Source organism: Mobula hypostoma, chromosome 29 (genome assembly GCF_963921235.1).
Source record: "Mobula hypostoma chromosome 29, sMobHyp1.1, whole genome shotgun sequence".
In the NCBI taxonomy this organism is placed as follows: Eukaryota; Metazoa; Chordata; class Chondrichthyes; order Myliobatiformes; family Myliobatidae; genus Mobula; species Mobula hypostoma.
Window position 1 is genome coordinate 30,794,963 of NC_086125.1, and position 24,534 is coordinate 30,819,496.

At 42.8% G+C, this 24,534-nt stretch overlaps 1 protein-coding gene across 2 annotated transcripts in view; it reads right to left on the reverse strand.

Annotated features, from left to right (window-relative positions):
- Positions 1-17,661, reverse strand: part of LOC134339242 (adhesion G protein-coupled receptor E5-like) — a 137,640-nt gene extending 119,979 nt beyond the window's left edge. For both annotated transcript variants that reach the window (XM_063035585.1, XM_063035584.1), the window contains exon 1: positions 17,585-17,661. In XM_063035585.1, coding sequence (XP_062891655.1) covers positions 17,585-17,609 — 25 coding nt within the window. In that variant the 5' untranslated portion in view covers positions 17,610-17,661. The remainder of the gene's footprint in view (positions 1-17,584) is intronic.
- Between the last annotated feature and the right edge of the window lie 6,873 nt (positions 17,662-24,534).

Here is a 24,534-nt window from a genome sequence, read left to right on the forward strand (position 1 = left end):
TACAAACAGAGGCAATGTGCAGTGAGACGCTTAGTACGGAGAGGCTGATGATAGGGCAAAATTGCAGCTAACAGGGTGAGTTGCAATGTAAAAGGTTTACAAAATTGAAAAGGGTGAATACAGAACTGAAGGTGTTTTATTTGGATGTAGTGTAGTATATGATATAATGTTGATGAACTTGTAGTACAATTACAGATTAGCATGTATGATGTTGTAGAAATCACTGAATTATGGCTGAAAGAAAATTATAGCTGGGAGCTACACATTGTATCGAAAGGACAGGAAGGAAGGTGGTGGGATGGGGGTTGGTGTGGCTCTGTTGGTAAAAAATGAAATTAAATCACTAGAAAGAGGTGACTTAGGGCTGGATGATGTTGAATAATTGTGGATAAAGCTGAGAAACTGCCAAGGTAAAAAGGTAAAAAGACCCAGTTACAGAGAAAGGTTGAATAGGTTAGGACTTTATTCCCTGAAGAGTGGAAGAATGAGGGGAGATTTGATAGAGGTATATAAAATTATGATGGGTATAGATAGAGTGAATGCAAGCAGGCTTTTTCCACTGAGGCAAGGGGAGAAAAAAAAACAGAGGACATGGGTTAGTGGTGAGGGAGAAAAAGTTTAAAGGGAACATTATGGGGGGCTTCTTCACACAGAGAGTGGTGGGAGTATGGAATGAGCTGCCAGATGAGGTGGTAAATGCGGGTTCTTTTTTAACATTTAAGAATAAATTGGACAGATACATGGATGGGAGGTGTATGGAGGGATATGGTCCATGTGCAGGTCAGTGGAACTAGGCAGAAAATGGTTCGGCACAGCCAAGAAGGGCCAAAAGGCCTGTTTCTGTGCTGTAGTTTTTTCTATGGTTTCTAAATATCAATAGATCTCCAGAAAATAGTAAGGATGTAGTCTACAAATTACATCATGAGATAGAAAATGCACACCAAAAGGGCATTGTTACAGTAGTCATGGGGTCTTTCTATATGCAGGTAGATTGGGGAAATCAGGTTGGTACTAGATTCTAAGAGGAGGAACTTCCAGAAAGCCTACAAGATGTTTGTGGTTGAGGCCACTCAGGGATCAACCAATCTAGATTGGATGTTGTGCAATGAACCTGAATTGATTAGAGAGCTTAAGGTAAAGGAATCTTTAGGGTGATTATAATATGATTGAATTCACCCTGAAATTTGAGAAGAAGAAGCTAAAGTTAGAAGTAACCACCATTACAGTGGAGTAAAGGGAATTACAGAGGCATGAGACAGGAGTTGGCCTGAATTGATTGGAAAAAAAACATTAACAGGGATGATGATAGAACAGCAATAGCTGGAATATTATGGAAGCAATTCGGAAGGTACAGGATATACACAGTCCAAAGAGGAAGAGGTATTCTAAAGGCAAGCTGACACAACCATGACTAACAAGGGAAGTCAAAGCCAACATAAAAGACAAAGAGCAAAAATAATACAAAAACTAATGGGGAGTTAGAGGATTTGGAAGGCTTTAAATATCAACATAAGGCAACTAAAGAAGTCATTAAGAAGATAAAGATGGAATACCTAAGTAAGCTAGCCAATAATATTCAAGAGGATACCAACAATTTCTTCAGATACTTAAAGTGTAAAAGAGAGGCGAGAGTGAATATTGGACTGCTGGAAAATGACGCTGGAGGGTTAGCAATGGGGTTAAGGAAATGGTGGATGATCTGAATAAGTATTTTGGATACCGTGGAAGACACTACAGTATGGTGGAAGTTCCAGGTGTCAGGGGTCATGAAGAGTGTGAAGTTACCATTACTAGGGAGAAGGTTCTTGGGAAACTGAAAGGTCTGAAGGTAGATAAATCACCTGGACCAGATGGTGTAACCCCAGGGTTCTGAAAGAGGTTGAAGAGATTGTGGAAGCGTTGGTAATGATTTCTCAAGAATCACTAAATTCTGGAATGGTTCAGGAAGACTGGAAAATTTGAAATGTCACTCCACTCTTCAACAAGGGAGCAAAGCAGAAGAAAGGGAAATTTAGGCCAGTTAGTCTGACCTCAGTGGTTGGGAAGATGTTGGAAATTGATCTTTAAGGATGTGGTTTTTCGGGTACTTGAAGGTACATGATAAAATAGGCTGTCATCAGCATGATTTCCTGGAGGTAAAATTTTGCCAAACAAACCTGATGGAATTCTTTGAAGAAATAACAAGCAGGATAGTCAAAAGAGAATCACATGGTGTTGTGGTGCTTGGATTTTCAGAAAGCCTTTAGCCAGGTGCCAAACGTGAGGCAGCTTTAACAAGTTATGAGCCCATGCTATTCCAGGAAAGATTCTAGCATGGATAAAGCAGCAGCTGATTGGCAGGAGACAAAGAGTGGGAATAAAGTGAGCCTTTTCTGGTAAGCTCCCAGTGACTAGTGGTGTTCCACGGGGTTCTGTGTTGGTACCAATCCTTTTCATATTATATGTTAATAATTTGGATGATGGAATTGATGGCTTTGTTGCAAAGTTTGCAGACAATGTGATGATAGGTGGAGGGGCGGGTAGTTTTGAGTAAGTAGAGAGGCTACAGAAGGACTTAGACAGATTAGGAGAATGGACAAAGAAATGGCGGATGGAATACAGTGCAGGGTCATGCACTTTGATAGAAGAAATGAAAGGGTTGACTATTTTGCAACTGGAGAGAAAGTACAAAAATCTGAGGTGCAAAGGGACTTGGGAGTCCCTGTGCAGAATTCCCTGAAGGTTAATTTGTAGGTTGAGTCTGTGGTGAGGAAGGCAAATGAGATGTTAGCATTCATTTCAAGAGAACTAGAATATAACAGCAAGCATGTAATGTAGAGTCTTTATAAAGCAATGGTGAGGCCTCACTTGGAATGTTGTGAACAGTTTTGGGCCTCTTATCATAGAAAGGATTTGCTGAAACTGAAGAGGGTTCAAAGAAGGTTCATGAAAATGATTCCAGGATTGAATGGCCTGTCTGTCATATGAAGAACGTTTGATGGTTCTGGGCCTGTTTTCACTGGAGTTCAGAAGAATAGTGGGTGAACTAATTGAAACCTGTTGTATGGTGAAAGGCCTTGATAGAGTGGATGTGGAGAGGATGTTTCCTATGGTGGGAGTGTTTAAGACCAGAGGACACAGCCTCAGAATAGAGGAGCATCCTTTTAGAATGGAAATGAAGAGGAATTGCTTTAATCAGAGAGTGATGAATCTGTGGAATTTGTTGTCACAGGCAGAGGCAGCTGTGGAGGCCAAGTCTTTATGTACAGAGTTATTTAAGACAGAGGTTGATAGCTTCTTCTCTTGTCATGGCATGAAGGGATGTGGAGGCAAGGCAGGAGACTGGGGCTAAGGAAAAGTGGATCAGCCATGATGAAATGGCAGAGCAGATCTGAGATGAGCGTAATGGCCTATTTCTGCTCCTATATCTTATGATCTTATGGCCTTAACAAGGTCTGTAAGCAGATGGATATTGTCATCCAAGTCTATAACTCCCTAAAAGTGGTTACAGAAATGGATAGGTTGGTAAAGAGGCATGCTTGCCTTTATTAGACAAGGCTCTCAGACAGTACTGAATGTGCAGGGAATAGAGTGATATGGACTTTGTGTAGGCAGAAGACTTTACTTTAGTTGGGCATATGATTACTAATTTAACTAATTTGCCAAACATGGTGAGCTGTAAGTCCTGTTCGTATGCTGTGCTGTTCTCTGTTCTAAATGAAACTGTGGGAACTTCATTAGATAATCACAGTCTCCCTGTTAAATTTGGCTATATTCAATGATTATTGCCAGTTTAAACAACTCCATTATTTGTAACTTCAGGTTATTTGGAGCTTCCATTCTGGAATCCTCTGACTCTCTTTCTCTCTTTCATTTTTCAACATGTTCTTTAAAACTTGTTCAAACTTTCTCTTTTTGTGGTTCAATGGTTAACCATACTTGACCATTGATTACAGTTGTATAAAGTATCTTGTGATCAAAGGAGTTGTCTAAGTATAAATTGTTGTAAACAATCATGAGTTCTTCACTGGGATCTTATTAGATATTACTCATTGTGTGAAAGATAATGTAGAAATCACTTCCTTATTTCTCGGTATTATTACAAGTAAGAACCACCGTGGTGTGATTAAGTTACTGGGTCAGCAGCTCGAGTTCCGGACCATTGATCTGTACACAGAATTTGTGTACACAGAATCTCTGTGGCAGCTGGGGACTGAATCCATCTAAGCACATCTAATAATTTAGAGCTAAACTGGTTTCAGCCGGTTACTCCGGTCCGAATTGTATTCCTGTGTTTTTTATAAATAAGTTATTTTTGATAAAACTCTACAATATGTTTAAGTGCCCTCTGAGTTAAGATTGAGAAGAAATAACAGGTTTTCCATGCCTGAAGTTACAGAGTGATTCCTTCACTTGACTGTCTTGAGGCAGTCTTCTTAGCTCTTCATATTTCACAGATTCCCATGGGAAACAAGACTTGTTCCTGTCTGTTCATCAGTTCATTACCACAGGAAGGCCTCACTGATTCATTGATGCTCCTGATAACATACTACAGGAATATACCAGCCATTGTATTGTCTGTTTTCTTTTTGGCTCTGCTTCCTTTCTGATGTTGTCATTTAAGTTTCCTTGTTTGTTATTCATTGCTCTTTTAGCTTTTACCACTTTACACCAACTCTGTTGGGCGTGAAACTTAACACAGGAAACAAGAGGAGCAGGCCATTCAGTCCCTTTAGCCTAATGCGCTACTCGGTTATATCAGGGTTGAATCTGCACCATAGGAATTTGCTCCATCCCCTTTGACATCTTCACTCAACAAGCATCCTCCCATCAGAAACTTGACAGTTCACGTTGTTCTGCTGATCTCTACCATTTTCAGAACATTTCCAGCTTTTCACTGCTCTTCAGGACTTTAGAAACTCATTCTAATCCAATGCAGCCTAACTCTAATTTGAAGTGAATGTGCTGTAATCTAGCTAGTTTCCCAGCAGAGGAAATAGTTACCCTGTTTCTACCCAATGGAATCCTGCTAAACACTGAAATACTTTGAAAATCTACGTTTTCTAAAGATGAAAGCAAAATGTGGAATAAAACAGAGAAGTGACAAAACTTGAAATTGCAGATTTGAGAAAAATTGAGTTTTTTTCTAAAGAACTCTCTCCCTTGGAGAAGAAGCTAATCCAAGGCCATGTCAATTGTATTATGTTAATTAAATAAATCCCAAGGAACAATTTATGGAAGAATAGAGCAAGTTTTTGCTGAAAATCTTTGAGATTGTGGATTTCCTTTGGGACGAAGAAGTGGAGAACCTGTTTCCTGTGGTGGGAATATCCAGAACTAGAGGGCACAACCTTAAAATTGAGAGGGGTGACCTTTTAGAACATAGGAAGGATGAATTTTTTTTAGCCAGAGAGTAGAAAATCTGTGGAATGCTCTGCAGGGACTGCAGTGGAGGCCAAGTCCGTGGGTATATTTAAAGCGGAAATTGATCATTTCCTGATCGGTCAGGGCATCAAATGATATGGCTAGAAAGCAAATGTATTGGGTTGAGTGGGATCCAGGATCTGCCATGATGGAATGGCAGAGCACGCTCGATGGGCTGAATGGCCTAATTCTGCTCCTATGTCTTATGGTCTTAATGTCTAAATAGTTGTCAAAATTAGAGAAAGAGAATCAGAATCAGGTTTATTATCACAAAAATTTAGATCAGCTCCCTGGGTAGACCATTTGTTGGGCTCCTTGATGAATTCACTCCTTTAGGTGGATAGTGGATTAAATCCCAGGTCCTGATGGGATTTACTCCAAGTTTTTGAAGGAGACAAGAGACGAGATTGCTAGGCCCCTGACCTGTATCTTCGTGTCCTATCTAGCCAAAGGCGAGGTTCCAGAGTACTGGCGAGTAGCTGAAGTTGTACCTCCAATTAAGAAGGGATCAAAGGAACTATAGACTGGTGAGTAGGGAAATTGCTGGAGAAAATTCTTAGGGAGAGGCTATATGAGCATTTGGAAACCCATGTCCTAATTAGGGAGAGCCAGCATGGCTTTGTGCATGGCAGGTCATGCCTCAACAACTTGATTGAATTTTTTAACAAGGTGATGAGAGTGATTAATGTGGGTAGGGCAGTGGATGTTGTCTGTATGGATTTTAGTAAGGTGTTGACAAAGTCTCTTATTTGAGCTGAAGGTCTGTAATTAGTGGTGTTCCACAGGGATCTGTGCTGGGATCTCTGTTGTTTGTAACGAATATAAATGACCTGGATGAAAATGTAGATGGGTTGGTCAGTAAATTTGAGGATGATACCAAGATTGGTGGAGTTGCGGATAGTGCAGAAGACCAGCAGTTGCAGATATGGGCTGAGAAATGGCAGATGGGGTTTAACCCAGATAAATGTGAAGTGCTGCTCCTCGGTAAGGAGAAAGAACACTGTTAAAGTCAAGGTTGATAAGATGGTTAAGAAGGCTTATTGAATGCTTACTTTTATTAGGCCCGGCACTGAGTTCAAAATTTATATTGCAACGTCATAAATCTCTGGTTAGGCCACGTCTGGAATATCGTGTGCAGTTCTGGTCACCCAGCTATAGGAAAGGCATTGTGGCTTTGGAGAGGGTGCAGGAGAGCTTTATCAGGATGCTGCCTGGTTTAGAGGGCATGTGCTATCACGAGAGGCTGGATAAACTTGGGTTGCTTTCTCTGGAGCTTCTGAGGCTGAGGGGGAGATCTGATGGAGGTTTACAAGATTATGAGAGGCATTGATAGAGTTGATAGAGGGTATGTTTCCCAGGGTTGATATGTCTAATACCAGAGGGCATGCATTGAAGGTGAGAGGGTCGTAGGTTCAAGGGGGATGTGAGTGGTAAGTTTTTTACGCAGAGTGTCATGGATGCCTTGAATGCACTGCCTGGTATGGTGGTAGAGGCAAATACATTGGAGGCTTTTAAGGGACATTTGCATAGGCTAATGGAAATAAGGAAGATGGGGGATAGGGATATGGTATAAGTAGGAGGAATTAGTGTTAGGGTGTTTTTGATTTGCTTTTTAGCTGATTAGGCACAATATTGTAGGTTGAATGGCCTGTCCTGCGTTGTACTCACCTATGTTCTATGTTAAGTGCCACTAACCACCTGCATTGCTATTTTTTTCAGCAAGTTCCATTCTGCTCTTACTGTTAGTATTTTTCATGGTTGTTTAGTATCTTCAGGTTTTTGATTTAATTCCCAGATCATTAGCTATAGATTGGGAGTAATTTTGTGGAAATTAAAATCCACAGAAGACAGGGAGTGGAAATAAACTTGAGTGCGTTACTGGAAGACTTTGATCAGTAACTCCCCGTGGACTCCAGGAGCCAGGCCAACATAAACAGGAAGAACTTCAGACCCCGACATATTATGTTTCATTTATTAAGGCTTCAGCTCGGAACGGAGCCAGTCTCAACAGTGTTTGATTTCTTTACAATTTAGTTGACAATTTTGCAATTCAGTTATTTGCTTACAAGTCAGGACTTCAAAAAATTGTAGCACAAACAATCTACAGAAGGAACACAGAAGTTTGAACAGCATCTGTGGGGTTTCGACCTGAAATGGTGACAATTCCTGTCTTCCAATAGTTGTTGCTGTACCTGCAGAGTTCTTCCAGCAGATTGTTTATTGCTCCAGATTCCAGCTTCTGCAGTCTATTGTGTCTTCATGAATTTATTTTTAACTCTGTGCACATAATCCAGCTGAGGGATTTTTCTACAGTGCAGATCTGCCTCTGAATTGGGCGTAAGAATTCCCATTGCATCACTTTCATTAGAGGTTCTCAGTCATGTCCTGGCCAGTGTTTAACCCTTGTTTAGTTTGTTGCTGTTTCTTCCATCTTGACATGTGTAAATTGACTGAAGCATTTCTCATATTAATAATAGTGCCTACACTAACAGATGGTGATACTTTGGGCTGGAATAATATATAATTACAGGTCCTCTCACATAAGTTGGTTGACCCTCCTGACTGGCATCACACTGTAACCTGTTCAGAGACCACAGCAGTTTCCTTGTCTGCAGCCTTTCAGTACATTCAGGACAGTGGTCCGAACACAGATACAGCTAACTCCATTGGTCAAATATACAGACTCTATACAGCCCAGCCCAGTCTGATTCTCATACGTACTCCCTGCAGGAAGTCTTTGTCTGGGCAGTGGGTGGGGAAAGCAGTACTTGCTTAGATGTTTGTGTTGGCATGTGGGAATCATGAGACTATAAGACATAGGAGCAGAATTAAGCTATTTGGACATTGAGACTGCTCCACCATTCCATCGTGGCTCATGTATGTTCCCTGTCAACCCATTCTCCTGCCTTCTCACCATAACCATTGATGCCCTTTCTAAGCAGCCTCTGCTTTATATATACCCAATGGCTTGTCCTCCACAGTCATCTGTGGCAATAAATTCCACGGATTCATCGCCCATTGGCTAAAGAAATTCCTCCTCATCTCTGTTCTAAATGGACATTCCTCTATTCTGAGTTTGTGCCCTCAGGTTCTAGGAAACATCCTTTCCACATCCACTCTATCCAGGCTTTTCACAGAAACATAGAAAACCTACAACACAATGCAGTGCCGAACATGTCCTCCCTTTAGAAATTACCTAGGTTTACCCACAGCCCTTTCAGTATTTGATAGATTTCAATGAGAACCCCTCATTCTTCTAAACTCCAGGAAATACAGGTCCAGAGCCATCAAACGTTCCTCATATGTTAATCCTTCCATTCCTGGGGCCATTCTTGTGCATCTTCTCTGGACCCTCTCCAACGCTGACACATCTTCTTTTAGTTAAGGAGTCCAAAATTGCTCAGAATACTCCAAATGTGGTCTGAACAATGCCTTATAAAACCTCAGTTGTACCCCACTGCAATAAATGGACAATGGGGAACAATGAGGATGATAGGGAAACAATTGTGAAGAGCAAGTCTTCTGAGAATTTTCACAATCTAGAAAATGTTTTTGAAGCATAATCACTATTGCAACAAACTTAACATGGCAATATTCTTGCCCAGCTGCCAAGAATGACTGAGCCCAGGAAAACTTTTCTGCTCCTTCAACTGAAGCTCCTTCAAGCTGGATGTAATTTTTCATTATGTAGTTGTTTAAAGTTCCTTAACAAGAGACATCAATCATTTTAATGATTATCATATTAAGATGACGGTTGAGATGGCGCTACTGAAAGTGGCAATCATAAGGATAGGATTTCTGACTAAAAACATCACTAAACGTACTTCTTCTGTGGGAAATTGTATTAAGTTATTACCACAAACAGTGAAGGGGTGAGTGGCAGTGAGGTGAGTCAGGGGATGATCAGAGATGGTGTGTTGAAGAATAGTTGCAGCTGGAGTTCTGACGCCCATACAGCCAGCCCGGGAGCGAGGTTGGATTGCTCTGAGTGTCAAAAAGAGAAGTCTCAGCCCCAGCAAAGAAGTTTTGATGCTCATTCAACTTGCCTGGGTATGAGGTTCAACTAGCTTTGGGTGCTGAGCTGTCTGAAGAGCATGAGAGTGGGTTCCGGCTGGGTAACTAAATCTGGGCCCAGAGTGAGTCACTGGGCAGTGTGGTCCAGGCCCAGAGCCTTTTGCAGGAGCAGTGCCTGGGTCCTAGTGTGAGGTACAGTAGGCCCTGTTTAGGCTATTTAAATGCCGGCCCAGATTGGAGGCGAGAGCTGATTTCACTCGCTCTCTGCAATCTTCACTCCTCTCTCCTTTCGCTGTTTCATCGTTGGGTCAATTTAAACGCTGGCCCAGATAGACTGAAAAGACAGGGTGTCGGTCGGGACAAGAGCCGATTTCGCTAGTTCTCCGTAATGGTCATCTCCATGGCACTGAGGTTATGAAGTCTGCCCTGGCTGCTGTGCTTCTTGCCTGCTAATATGATGAACTGATAAGTGAGGCTTTGGGTCTACTCTGGACTGCTCTGGGGTTTGGATCTGAGGATTCAATGTTGGTTTGAAATGCTGTTGTTCGCTTCAATTGTTTGCATGATTTGTGTTTTTTAATTTTTTTTTCTTTAAATGTATTCTTTTGCGTTTCTTGCTTTGTGGCTACCCATGAGCAAATACGAGGTTATATAATTTGTACATTCTTTGATAATAAATGAATCTCGAACTTTAATATAGATTGGAGATTTTGATCAATTATGAACTGTGTAAATTACTGTTGTGCATTTGACCTCTTAAGGTGTCCAATCAAAGTCAATATCCCAAAACTTCAATTATATCCAGAGTATAATTCTAGTACCATCGTACCAGTCAGCATCATGGAAGCCTACTTAATCTCTTAATTGTGTGTTAGTTATTTACAAGAGCGGTCTAGCTGGGCACAACCCTCCTCACCACCGAGGACATCTTCGAGGTGCTGTCTAGCACTAAGGACCCTTCTTATCTGAGACTTCAGACTCCTCATGACTACCATCGAGGAGGAGGGACCAGAGCCTGAAGACTCACACTAAATGACTTAGCTACAACATTTTACCCCCGCCATCAGATTTCAGAATGGTCCATGAATTTGACTTCTTTTGCATTACTAATTTATTTTGTAATTTATACATTTTTATGTCTTTGCTGCTGCAAACAACAAATTTCACATCATATTTTATGATAATAAACCTGATTCTGATTCTGATTTTGAATATAGCCACTCTCTTTCTCTAACTTACAACTGAATAGACATTGAGACCTTAAGACATAGGAGCAGAATTAGGCCATTCATCCCATCGAGCCTGTTCTGCCATTCCATCATGGCTGATCCCGGATCCCACTCAACCCCATACATTTGCTTTCTTGCCATCATTTGAATCCCTGACTGATCAAGAAGCGATCAACTTCTGCCTTAAATATACCCATGGACTTGGTCTCCACCACAGATCCTGGGTACCATCATAATCTTGGGCATTGTCTGTATGGAGTTTAAAGTCACATACTCATACAGCACAGAAACAGGCCCTTCAGTCCTTTGAGCCAGCACTGACCATGAACTACCTTTATATCAATCCTACATTAATCCAGTTTTATTCCCCCCCCACATACACATTAAAAGACCCAAGATTCTACCTTCCATCTATACACTGGGGTAATTTACATTGAAATAGAGACAGAAACTGGAGAGTCCTAGGGGAAACCTATGTAGTCATGGGGAGAATGTGCAAACACCACCAAGGTCAGGATTTTACCCGGGTGACTGGAGATATGAGGCCATCTAGTTTTAGCTGCTCATAATGTTTTATCCATAAAGCTTCAGGGATGTTTACAAAAGAATTTAGTTCCCTTTCGATGACATGTACATTTAACAGGAATTGTACAAATCTGTAATGACAAAAGAGAAGCATTTATGGATAGTGACTTTATTACTGTTTGTAATCAACACACTCAAAAATGCTGGTGAACACAGCAGGCCAGGCAACATCTCTAGGAAGAGGTACAGTCGACATTTCGGGCCACGACCCTTCGTCAGGACTAACTGAAAGAAGAGCTAGTAAGAGATTTGAAAGTGGGAGTGGGAGGGGGAGATCCAAATTTCAAATCTCTTACCAGCTCTCCTTTCAGTTAGTCTTGACGAAGGGTCTCAGCCCGAAACGTCGACTGTATCTCTTTCTAGAGATGCTGCCTGGCCTGCTGCATTCACCAGCATTTTTTGTGTGTGTTGCTTGAAATTCCAACATCTGCAGATTTCCTCATGTTACTACAAAAAATACGCTGCAAATGCTGGGGTCAAAGCAACACTCACAACACACTGGAGGAACTCAGCAGGTCAGGCAGCATCCGTGGAAATGATCAGTCAATGTTTTGGGCTGGAACCCTTCGTCAGGACTGAAGGGGGAAGGGGCAGAGGCCCTATAAAGAAGGTGGGGGGAGGGTGGGAAGGAGAAGGCTGGTAGGTTCCAGGTGAAAAACCAGTAAGGGGAAAAATAAAGAGGCAGGGGAGGGGAAACAGGGAGGTGATAGGCAGGAAAGGTGAAGAAGGAATAGGGGAAAACACAATGGGTAGTAGAAGGAGGCGGAACCATGAGGGAGGTGATAGGCAGCTTGGGGAGGGGGCAGAGTGAAATAGGGATGGGGGAAGGGAGGGGGAGGGAATTACTGGAAGTTGGAGAAATCAATGTTCATACCAAGGGGCTGGAGACTATCCAGTTGGTATATGAGGTGTTGCTCCTCCAACCTGAGTTTAACCTCATCATGGCAGTAGAGGAGGCCATGTATGGACATATCCGAATGGGAATGTGAAGCAGAGTTGAAGTGGGTGGCTACTGGGAGATCCTGTCTGTTGTGGCGGACGGAGCGGAGGTGCTCGACGAAGCGGTCCCCCAATCTGCGTCGGGTCTCACCGATGTACAGGAGGCTGCACTGGGAGCACCGGATGCAATAAATGACCCCAATAGACTCACAAGTGAAGTGTTGCCTCACCTGGAAGGACTGTTTGGGGCCCTGAATGGTGGCAAGTGAGGAGGTGTAGGGACAGGTGTAGCACTTACGCTTACAGGGATAAGTGCCGGGTGGGAGATCCATGGGGAGGGACGTGTGGACCAGGGAGTCGCAGAGGGAACGATTCCTGCGGAAAGTGGAGAGGGGTGGAGAGGGAAAGATGTGCTTAGTGGTGGGGTCCTGTTGAAGGTGGAGGAAGTTGCGGAGGATATTGTGCTGGATCCGGAGGCTGGTGGGGTGGTAGGTGAGGATAAGGGGAATCTGTCCCTGTTGTGGTGATGGGAAGCTGGGGTGAGGGCTGAAGTGTGGGAAATGGAGGAGATGTGGGTGAGGCCATCATTGATGACGACAGAAGGGAAACCACGATCCTTAAAGAAAGAGGACATTTGAGATGAGCTGGAACGGAAAGCCTCATCCTCAGAGCAGATGCGGTGGAGACGGAGGAACGGGGAATAGGGAATGGCATTTTTGCATGTTGCAGGGTGGGAAGAGGTATAGTTGAGGTAGTTATGAGAGTCAGTGGGCTTGTAGAAGATGTCAGTGGACAGTCTGACTCCAGAGATGGAGACCAAGAGATCGAGAAAGGGGAGAGAAGTGTCCGAGATAGACCAAGTGAATTTGAGGGCTGGGTGGAATTTAAAGTAAAGTTGATGAATTTGACGAGCTCAGCATGGGTGCAGGAAGCAGCACCAATGTAGCGAAGGAAAAGTTGGGGAGCAGTACCAATATAGGTTTGGAGCACAGACTGTTCCACATAACAAACGAAGAGGCAGGCATAGCTGGGGCCCATGTGAGTGCCCATAGCTACACCCTTGGTCTGAAGAAAGTGGGAAGAGCCAAAAGAGAAGTTATTAAGTGTGAGTACCAGTTCCGCAAACCGGAGGAGGGGTGGTGGTGGGGAACTGGTGAGGTCTATTGTCCAGAACGTAGCGGAGGGCTTTGAGGCCGTCTTGATGGGGAATGGAAATGTATAAGGATTGGACATCCATAGTGAAAATGAAGCAGTGGGGACTGGGGAACTGGAAATTATTGAAGAGGTGGAGGGCATGGGATGTATCCCAGATGTAGGTGGGGACGGACTGAACTATAGGTGACAAAATGGAGTCCAGGTAGGCAGTTACAAGTTCGGTGGGGCAGGAGCAGGCAGAAACTATGGATCCACCGGGACAGTCAAGCTTGTGGATCTTGGGGAGGAGGTAAAACTGTGGGAATTATGAGTTTAGTGGCTGAGGATGGAAGGTCTCCGGAGTTGATAAGGGTGGTGATAGTATGGGAGACAATGGTTTGATGTTTTTTGGTGGGATCCTGTTCCAGGGGTAAGTAAGAGGAGGTGTCAGAGACCTACCATTTGGCCTCAGTGAGGTAGAGGTCCATCCGCCAGACTACTATGGCACCACGTTTGTCTGCGGGTTTGATGGTGAGATTGGGATTGGTGCGGAGAGAGTGGAGGGCAGTGCGTTCAGAGGGAGTGAGGATGGAACAGGAGAGAGGAGTGGTGAAGTTGAGACGATTGATGTCTCGGCGACAGTTGGAGATGAAGAGATTGAGTGCAGGTAGAAGGCCCGGGCGGGGTGTCCAGGAGGAGGAGGAGGGTTGAAGATGGGAGAAGGGGTCATCAGTAGGGGGAGGGGAATCCTTGCCAAAGAAGTAGGCTTGGAGATGTGGGTGACGGAAGAAGAGTTCAGCGTCATGGCGGGCACTGAACTCACTGAGGTGTGGACAGAGGGGGACAAAAGTGAGGCCCTTGCTAAGGACAGAACTTTCTGCCTCAGAGAGGGGAAGGTCAGAAGGGATGGTGAAGACACGGCAACGGTTGGGGCTGGGGTCAGAGGAGGGTAAAGAGTGGGAGGTCTCAGGAGGGAGATGGGTTTGGGATGTTCAGGGAGAGCGGGGTTAGGGGAGGATGAGGGATCAGAGGATTGGAGGGGCGATGAAGGGTAGAGGGAGGGTTGGGAGTTGTGGGGAGGAAAGAGGGTAGTGGGGAAATAAGATGAGCAGTAGGACCCAGTGGTAGTAAGTGCGGTCCTGGTCTGGAGAGGGTCAGGACCTCAGTCGAGCTGGATCTGGAGCTGCATTATTCCTCGTGTTACTGTTTGTAATGTCTCATTTACAAAGACACAAAGAGGGGATCCAACAGTGAGGAGTGGCGGTCTTAAAGTGCACATGAAAAATAAACATGTGGTTCTGGGAGTAAATAAATACAGTATTTTGGGAGTGCGACATGTTGATCATAGAATTAACACTAAGGGACGAGACCAATATAGTGACTAGGAACAACAAATGAGGGAAAATGAAGTGCCCAGGGTAGTGAGTAGACAGTCAGGGTCAGCTCAAAGTCTAGCTAGTGATTGGGGTTCAATTCCAACCACTGTCTGTAAGAAGTTTGTACACTTCCTCCATGGCTGTGTTGCCCCAGCACATTACAGACTGCGTTGTTGTTGATGCAAATATTTGAATGCACATGTGACATAAGACTAATCTTTTATCTTGTTATGCTGGCAAGTTATGTGTCACGTTTGCCTTTGTTAGTTAAGAAAGTGTGATGAAGAGTTAGTTTTCTAATGGCATAGAAGGCCATTTGACCCATCGAGTGTATGTTACCTCTCAGAGTAATTGCATGAATCCCATCCTGTCTCTTGTCCCTGTGACTTTCTTTCTTACACGTCCATCGCTCCAGTTCTTCCAGCACCATCTACACCTGGGGTAAACTACACTGGCAAGTTCACCTGGAGATCAGCACGTCATTGGGAATGCAGTAGGAAAGTGAAAAATGTGGAAATTGCACCCAGGACCTCAGGGCAGCATGTATTCTGGAATAATGAGGTGGCAAGATATCTGCACTACCCACCGCAACACCGGTGTCTCAGAATGATTAACAAATGAAGCTGAGCAACCAAACCCCAGCATCAACCCCTTTCCCTGCATTATTGATGTGACAACCAAAATCTAGGACCATGAAAACAGAACAGAACTTGACCAAATGATTGTTGGAAACTAGCCCTTGTAGGCTCATTTGCCTATTGACCTGGATGGAAAGAAATATGGGGAATTATCTGTTGTGGGTGAATGTTTCAGAGAGCCCTATGGTCAAATCAATTCTGCAATGGAGCTTTGGTTAAAAGTTTGGCAGAAGCGTGTTCCATCTAATGGCACATGTCGATGTTGTTTCTGTCTGTTTCGAGACCAGCTCAGCCTGCGGTTCCTGTTGTAGCCACTAAGTGGTGTTTTTATATAAGAAATACTGAAGGACCAGCAAGTTCAGAGTGAGAGGGAACAATGTGCCACACAATCATAGCATGTTGATCATTACCATTCCAATAATTCTTTGTCTCTTCTCTCCCCTCTCTTTCACTTGAGAAGGTACTGACACTGTGGGATGAGACTCCCCCCACAACATTAGAGCTGTAGGTTACTCATGCATGAGATGTGAGTGTTTTATTGACTGCCTTGTGTGGAATATTGTCAGCCTTCTCCAAAGCTGGAGTTGGACTGGTCCACGACAGTGCTGATCTGTACCCATGGATCGTGCTTGTGTGGGTCATGGGTGAACCACGGCCTGAGAAGACCCATCATCTTGTACGCAAGTTCTTCTGAGGCTCCCAATTAATGAGAGGTCAGAGCTGAGAAGTCCCTCCCATTGAGTACTCCATGATCCCGGATAACGGACAGGCATTTCATCTAGCCCTGGGAGGCCATCGAACCAGTTGGAGTGACCCAGTTGGTTCAGCTTTGTGCTCACCTGACTGAGATAGAGTGGACATTGATTTTTGGATATCTAGTAATTTGATGTTTTTCGTGTTAATGTATGGATTCGTTGATATATTTGGCAGCTCACAGTTGTCATAGGTATTTGTACTAGCTCTCTTCAGCTGCCTGGGATTCTTGGGGCTGTAGAGCCTTCATAGGAAATCATTATTCTTGTCTGGTTAAGATCACCAGAACCCATATCACTCACTAATGTGTAGCTTGTATCTGCAAACCTTATGTGAGATTAAGGAACATGCACTAAGGCCTGTGTTGTTACCCAAAAGTTTAGTTTTTGGTAGCTAGTTGTCTCAGTAAACTATAAGTCACCAGATGTAATCTATGTCGGTACCCGTATTGTACTGTCTCAGTACTTTTATATTTGTGTGCTGTAGCACTTACTTTTTATTCACAGTTATTTTGTAAATAACACTACTCTTTGCATTTCTGGTTAGATACTAACTGCATTTCATTGGCTTTGTATCTGTACTCGGCACAATGACAATAAAGTTGAATCTAATCTAATCTAATCTACTCTGAAATGCCCTTCTGAATATCAGTGGATGTACTGAAATGGAGCACAACACCTATAAAATATTTACCATAGAACCTTCTGATATAGAAGCAGCCCTTAGCCCCATTCTGAAAAAGCTGCTCAATTAACTCCCTCCCTTTTCTTTCCCTTCGGCTTTTGTTTTCTCCTTGTATTAAAATTCCTCTGGAATCCGTTTCCACCATTTTTTCAACATAGAACATAGAACTTAGAATGTCGAACATAGAACAGCATAGTATAGCCCTTCGTCCCACAATGTTGTGCTACATAATCTTACTCCACAATCAATTTAACCCTTCCATCCTACACAAACCATTTTCGTACACGCTTATGCTTATCTATGAGTTTCTTAAATGTCCCCTTTGTATCAGCAATGAATTTCAGTTATTGAAATCCAGATCTTAATAACTTGCTGTATTCAACCAAATAATCTCTCTGTCACTGCCCCCAAGTTCTGTTGTCAACTATCCTGAACTTATGTAGCCCAGTTACTGACTCTCAACCACTGGAAACTGTTTCTCCCTATCTAGAATATCAAAATATCTGTGCTGTCTGAGCAATAACTCAGCTGGTCCAATTTACAAACAAGTAGCAGTTTCTTTAAATGCTTATCTATCTGAAAGAAATTCAATATATTTTCAAATCAGAGCAGTTGTTAATGTGTGAAATAGTGAATCAACTTTGATATGGTAATTATCATATATAGATATTAACATAGAAGAGAAGCAAATAAAGAATTAAGACTCTCAGTGAAACTTGCCTTATTAAAGTAATGGTTGAAAACAGGAAAAATTTCTACTCTTCAAGATAGGCAGTGGATTATAGTAAGTCTTACTGGTAGTCAAATAAATATCAGGAAGTGTACTTACCCAGGAAGAACCATCTGTATGCCATGTTGTGCACAGTGTGGTCAGTATAATCTGCTGTAAAATTGCACTGAGTGAGAACGCATCTCACCACATCCTCTTGCTATAACCGTGACAAAGCCAGGAAGCTACTCGTAACAAGGACAGAGCTTGAAGATTTTTTAAAACATCATCCTTTGAATCACGGCTTGTGGTCAAGTAATGAATAATCAATGTGATAGCATTCTGGATAATCTCTGTCAACATTAAAGATTAATGATCAGTTTGTAGGAGGGGATGAAGAGTCTACAGCTGGTCCAGCTGTGTGTAAACTGGAAGACCCAGAGCAGTGGCTGTAAACAACTGACTTGCCTGATAAAACTAACAATTGATGTCTTCATGTGTAATTGAACTTGTGTTTTTGATGGCGTCGTAATTGGATTATGAGAATTTTAAACGATTTTGCAAGCAGCTGCTGACTAATGGATCTCATCTTTCAGCTCTGGAGGGAAACTGAACTTGTTAGTTACCCAAGTAAAGGACATCCACTATTACAGAAAACCTTCAATGAAACCGTCTCCTCAAAGACTGACAGGCAGGGTGCAACGGTGTACTTGCATTCAGTACAGTTTCTACCCTCAAACACTGTTGACCCTTTTCATGAGTTAGGTTAAAGTAATCCATCGCAAAGGATTTATAAACACCTACTCAGGTGAAGCAAATCATTTAATAATTGATGGGACATGAGCAAGATGTTTGACATTAAAATTGCAATATAAACTAGCACACGCTGGAAGTCCAGAGCAATACACAGAAAATGCTAGTGGAACTCAACAGGTTGGGCAGCATCTATGGAAATGAATAACCAGTTGACATATTGAGCTAAAATGTCGACTGTTTATTAATTTCCATAGATGCTGCTTGACCTGCTGAGTTCTTCCAGTATTTTATGCATATCAATAACTGGCAGAGATATTTTCTGTGGAAAAAATCTTCCCCATATTCTGGTTAACCCTGTGCACAGTACAAGATGAGCTGGGTACTCCCTGTGCACTACTGGGGGAGTGCTGTACTGTCTTGAACAGGGTTCCCATTGACCAGAAATGGAAATGGAAACATAGAAACATAGAAAACCTACAGCACATGCAACTCACCCATGCCGTGGGCACTGATGCACCCCCATACCATCACAGATGCTGGCTTTTGCACCTTTCGCTGATAACAATCTGGATGGTCGTTTTCATCTTTGGCACGGAGAACTCGACGCCAGTTTTTTTCCAAAAACTAGCTGAAACGTGGACTCATCTGACCACAGCACACGGTTCCACAGTCTTTCGGTCCATCTGAGATGAGCTCGGGCCCAGAGAACTCATCGGCGTTTCTGCATAGAGTTGATGTATGGCTTCTTCCTTGCGTAATACAGTTTCAAGTTGCATTTCTGGATGCAGCGACGGACTGTGTTGAGTGACAATGGTTTTCCGAAGTACTCCCGAGCCCAGGTGGCTATAATTGTCACAGTAGCATGACGGTTTCTTAGGCAGTGCTGCCTGAGGGCTCGAAGATCACGCACATTCAACAGTGGTTTCCGACCTTGCCCTTTACGCACTGAGATGTCTCTGAATTCTCTGAATCTTTTACAATATTATGTACTGTAGATGTTGAAAGACCTAAATTCTCTGCAATCTTGCATTGAGAAATGTTCCTTTTGAACTGACTAACAACTCGCTCACGAATTGGAATTAGGGAATTAGGAAAGCCAGAAGGGGCCATGAACAGTCCTTGGCAAATAGGATTAAGGTGAATCACAAGGCATTCTATACATACATCAGGAGCAAGAGGATAACTAGGGAGAGGGTGGGACCACCCAAGGATAAAGGAGGGAAAATTTGCTTGGATTCAGAGACTGTGCGTGAGATACTTAGTGAGTACTTTGTTTCAGTATTTACAAAACGAAAGGATATGGAGGACCAAGAGATCAGTGCTGAGAATGTTTTAGTGGTCAAGCTGGAGGAAGTGTTGAGCCTTCTAAATGAGTATTAAGGTGGATAAGTACCAGAGCCTGATGGCATTTACCCCAGGTTATTGAAGGAGGCAAGAGACGTGATTGCTGGGCCCTTGACCAGTATCTTTGTGTCCTCTTTAGCTACAGGCAAGGTCTTGGAGGACTGGTGAGGGGCTAACGTTGAACGTCTACTTAAGAAGAGAACAAGGGGAAACCCTGGTTTTTTATAGACCAGTGAGTCTCACAGCATAAGTAGGGAAATTGTTAGAAAAAAATCTTCATGATGGGACATTATGAGTATTTGGAAACCCATGGCCTAATTAGGGAGAGTCAACATGGCGTCGTGCGAGGCAGGACGTGTCTTACCAACTTGATTGGGATTTTTGACAAAGTGATGAGAAAGATTGGTGGGGGTAGGGCAGTGAATGTTGTCTACATGGATTTTAGTAAGGTGTTTGACAAAATCCCTCACAGAAGGCTAATCACGAAGATTAAGATGAATGGGGTCTGTGGTGAATTGATTGTTTGAGTTCAGAACTGGCATGTGCATCGAAGACAGAAGGTAGTAGTTGAAGGGACTTATTCGAGCTGGAGGTCTGTAATTAGTGGTGTTCCAGACGGATCTGCGCTGGGACCTCTGCTGTTTGTGATATATGTAAATGACCTGGATGACAATGTAGATGGATGGATTAATATGATTAGATTAGATTAGATTAGATTATGAGATCACTCAGTCCTCTTTTTATTGTCATTTAGAAATGCATACATGCATTAAGAAATGATACAATGTTTCTCCAGAGTGATATCACAGAAAACAGGACAAACCAAAGACTAACACTGACAGAACCACATAATTATAACATATAGTTCAGCAGTGCAAAGCAATACCATAATTTGATGAAGAACAAACCATGGGCACAGTAAATAAAGTCTCAGCAGTCCCCGAGTCCCTGATAGCAGGTGGCAAAAGGGAGAAACTCCCTGCCATAAACCTCCAGGTACCATCAACTTGCTGATGCCTTGGAAGCAGCCGACCACAGCCGACACTGAGTCCATCCGTCCGAAAACTTCAAGCTTCTGACCAGCCTCTCCGATACAGCCTCACGAGCGCCATCTTCTGCCGAACGCCTTCGACCTCGCCCCGGCCGCTGAAACATGCAAAGCCGAGGATTTCGGGGCCTTCTGCTCCGGAGATTCCAGTTACCACACAGTAGCAGCGGTAGCGAAGTGGGCATTTCAGAAGTTTTCCAGATGTTCCTCCGTACTCTCACGTCCATCTCCATCAAATCAGAATTGTGCACGGTCCCCTACTTGACAGATAACAGACTGACAACAGATTGCAGATGATACCATGATTGGTAGAGTTGTATATAATGTAGAAGATTGGCCAAGAAAACAGCACAATATCGATAATTTACAGATATGAGCTGAGAAATGGCAGGTGGAGTTTAACCCAGATAAATGTGAGGTGTTGCAACTTAGTAGGGCAAATGCAAGTTGACAGTACCCTGTTAGCTACAAGATCCTTAACAATGTTGCTGAGCAGAAAGATGATAAAACCATAAGACCAAAATACCATAAGACATAGGTACGTATTAGGCCATTTGGCGCATCGAATCTGCTCTGTCATTTCATCATGCTGATCCATTTTTCCTCTCAGCCCCAATCTGCTGCCTTCTTCCCATATCCTTTCGTACACTGACCAATCAGGAATCTATCATCCCCTGCCTTAAATATACATATAGACTTGTTCTCCACAGCTGCCTGTGGCAAAAAATTCCACAGATTCACCAACCTCCAACTAAAGAAATTCCTCCTCTTCTTCATTCTAAAGGGACACCCCTCTATTCTGAGGCTGTGTCTTCTGGTCTTAGGCTCGCCCACCACAGAAAACAACCTCTCCATATTCACTCTATCAAGACCTATCACCATTTGATAGGTTTTGATGATGTCACCTCTCAGTTCTGAATTCTAGTGAATATAGGCCCAGAGCCATCAAACACTCTTCATATGATGTCGTTCACTCCTGGAAACATTTTCGTGAGCCTCCTTTGAAGCCTCTCCAGTTTCAGCACATCCTTTCCAAGACAAGGGACACAAAACTGCTCACAATACTCCAAGTGAGGCCTCTCCAATACTTTATAAAGTCTCGACCTTTCATCTTTACTTTTATATTCTAGTCCTCTTGAAATGAATGCTAACATCGCATTTGCCTTTCTCAGCACAGACTCAACCTGCAAATTTAATGAATCCTGCAGAAGAACTCCCAAGTCCCTGTGTACCTCAGTTCTTGTATTTTCTCTCCATTTCGAAAATAGTCAACCATTTTATTTCTTCTACCAAAGTGCATGACCATACACTTCCCAAAACTGTAATCCACCTGCCATTTCTTTGCCTATTTTCTTCATCTGTCTCAGTCCTTTTGTAGCCTCTCTACTTCCTCAAAACTACCTGCCCCTTCACCTATCTTCATATCATCTACAAACTTTGCAACAAAACCATCAATTCCATCATCCAAATCATTAACATATAATGTAAAAAGAATCAGTTCCTACACAGAGCCCTATGGAACACAACTAGACACTGGCTGCCAGCTAGAAAAGGCTTCCTTTGCTCCCACTCTTGGCCTCCCGTCAACCAGCCACTGCTTTATGCAAGCTAGGATCTTCCCTGTAATACCATGGTTTCATAGCTTGTTAAGCAGCATCATGTGTGGCCTTTGTCAAAGGCCTTCTGAAAATTGAAATACGCAACATCAACCTTTGTCTATCCTGCTCGTTATTTCTTCAAATAATTCCAACAGATTTGTCAGGCAATATTTTCCCTCGAGTAAACCATGCTGAATATGGCCTATTTTATCCTGTGCCTCCAAATACCCTGAAAATACATCTTTAACAATTGACTCCAACATCTTCCCAACTACTGAGGTCTGACTAACTGGACTATAATTTCCTTTATCCTGTCACTCTCCCATATTGAAGAGTAAAGTGACATTTGCTATTTTCCAGTTGTCCTGAACCATTCCATAATTTAATGATTCTCGAAAGATCATTACCAATGCCTCCACAATCTCTTCTGCCACCTCTTTCAGAACTTTGAGGTGTACACCATCTGGTCCAGGTGACTTATCTACCTTCAGAGCTTTCAGTTTCCCAAGAACCTTTTGCCTAGTAATGGTAACTTCACACACTTCATGACCCCTGACAACTGGAAATTCCACCATGCTGCTCGTGTTTTCCACAGTGAAGACTGATTCAAAATACACATTCAGTTCATCCACCATTTCACTGTCCTCCATTACTACCTCTCCAGTATCATTTTCCAGTGGTCCAATATCCACTCTTACCTCTCTTTTACACATTATAGAAACATAGAAACATAGAAAACCTACAGCATGATACAGGCCCTTCAACCCACAATGCTGTGCCGAACATGTACTTACTTTTTGAAATTACCTTGGGTTACCAATTTTTCTAAGCTCCATGTACCTATCCAAGAGTGTCTTAAAGGACCCTATCGTATCTGCCTCTGCCACCATTGCTGGCAGCCCATTCCACGCACTCACCACTCTCTGTGTAAAAAACTTACCCCTGACATCTCCTCTGTACCTACTTCCAAGCACCTTAAAACTGTGCCCTCTCATGTTAGCCACTTCAGGCCTGGGAAAAAGCCTCTGACTATCCACACTATCAATGCCTCTCATCATCTTATACACCTCTATCAGGTCACCTCTCATCCTCTGCCGCTCTAAGGAGAAAAGGCCAAGTTCACTCAACCTACTCTCATAAGGCATGCTCCCCAATCCAGGCAACATCTTTGTAAATCTCCTCTGCGCCCTTTCTATATTTTCCACATTCTTCCTGTAGTGAGGTGACCAGAACTGAGTGCAGTACTCCAAGTGGGGTCTGATCAGGGTCCTATATAGCTGTAACATGAAATTATGTATCTGAAAAATCTTTTGGTATCCTCTTTAATATAATTAGCTAGCTTACTTTCAAGTTCCATATTTACCTTCTTAATGCTTTTTTTTTGTTTCCTTCTGTTGGTTTTTGAAAGCTTCCCAATCCTCTAACTTCCCACTTATTTCTCTCTATAATATGTCCTCTCTTTGGCTTTTATGTTGGCTTTGACTTCTCTTGTCAACCATGGTTGTGTCATCTTGCCTTTAGAATACTTCATTCTCTTTGGGATGTATATATCCTGTGCCTTTGAAATTGCTTTCAGAACTTCCAGCCATTGCTGCTGTGCCATCATCCCTGACAGCATTCTTTTCCAATCAATTCTGGCCAACTTTTCTGTCATGCTTTTGTAATTCTGTTTACTCCACTGCAATACTGATACATCTGACTTTAGCTTCTCCTTCTCAAAATTCAGGGATCATTTGCCCCTAAGGGTTCTTTTACCATAAGCTCTCTAATCAATTTTGGTTCATGCACAACACACAATCCAGAATAGCTGATACCTTAGTGGGCTCAACCACTAGCTGCTCTAAAAAGCCGTCTTGTAGGCATTCTAGAAATTCCTCCTTTTGGAATGCAGCACAAACCTCATTTTCCCAATCTACCTGCATATTGAAATCCTCCATCATTATTGTGTTATTGCTCCTTTGGCTTGCATTTACTATCCCCTGTCGCAATTTGTAGAACACATCATTACTACTCCTTGGGGGTCTGTATACAACTTCCATCAAGGTCTTTTTAACCTCCAGTTCATTAGCTCTATCCACAACCTTCTGACTCTATATCACCTCTTTCTAATGATTTGATTTAATCTTTTACCAACAGAGCAATGCCCTCCACCATTTGTCTTCCAGCCTGTCCTTTCAATACAATTTGTATCCTTGGACATTAAGCTCCCCGCTATAATATTTCAGCCATGATTCAGTGATGCCTACAACATCATACATCCCAATCTATAACTGTGCTATGTCTACCTCATTCTGTATACTGTGCGCATTCAAATATAACACCTT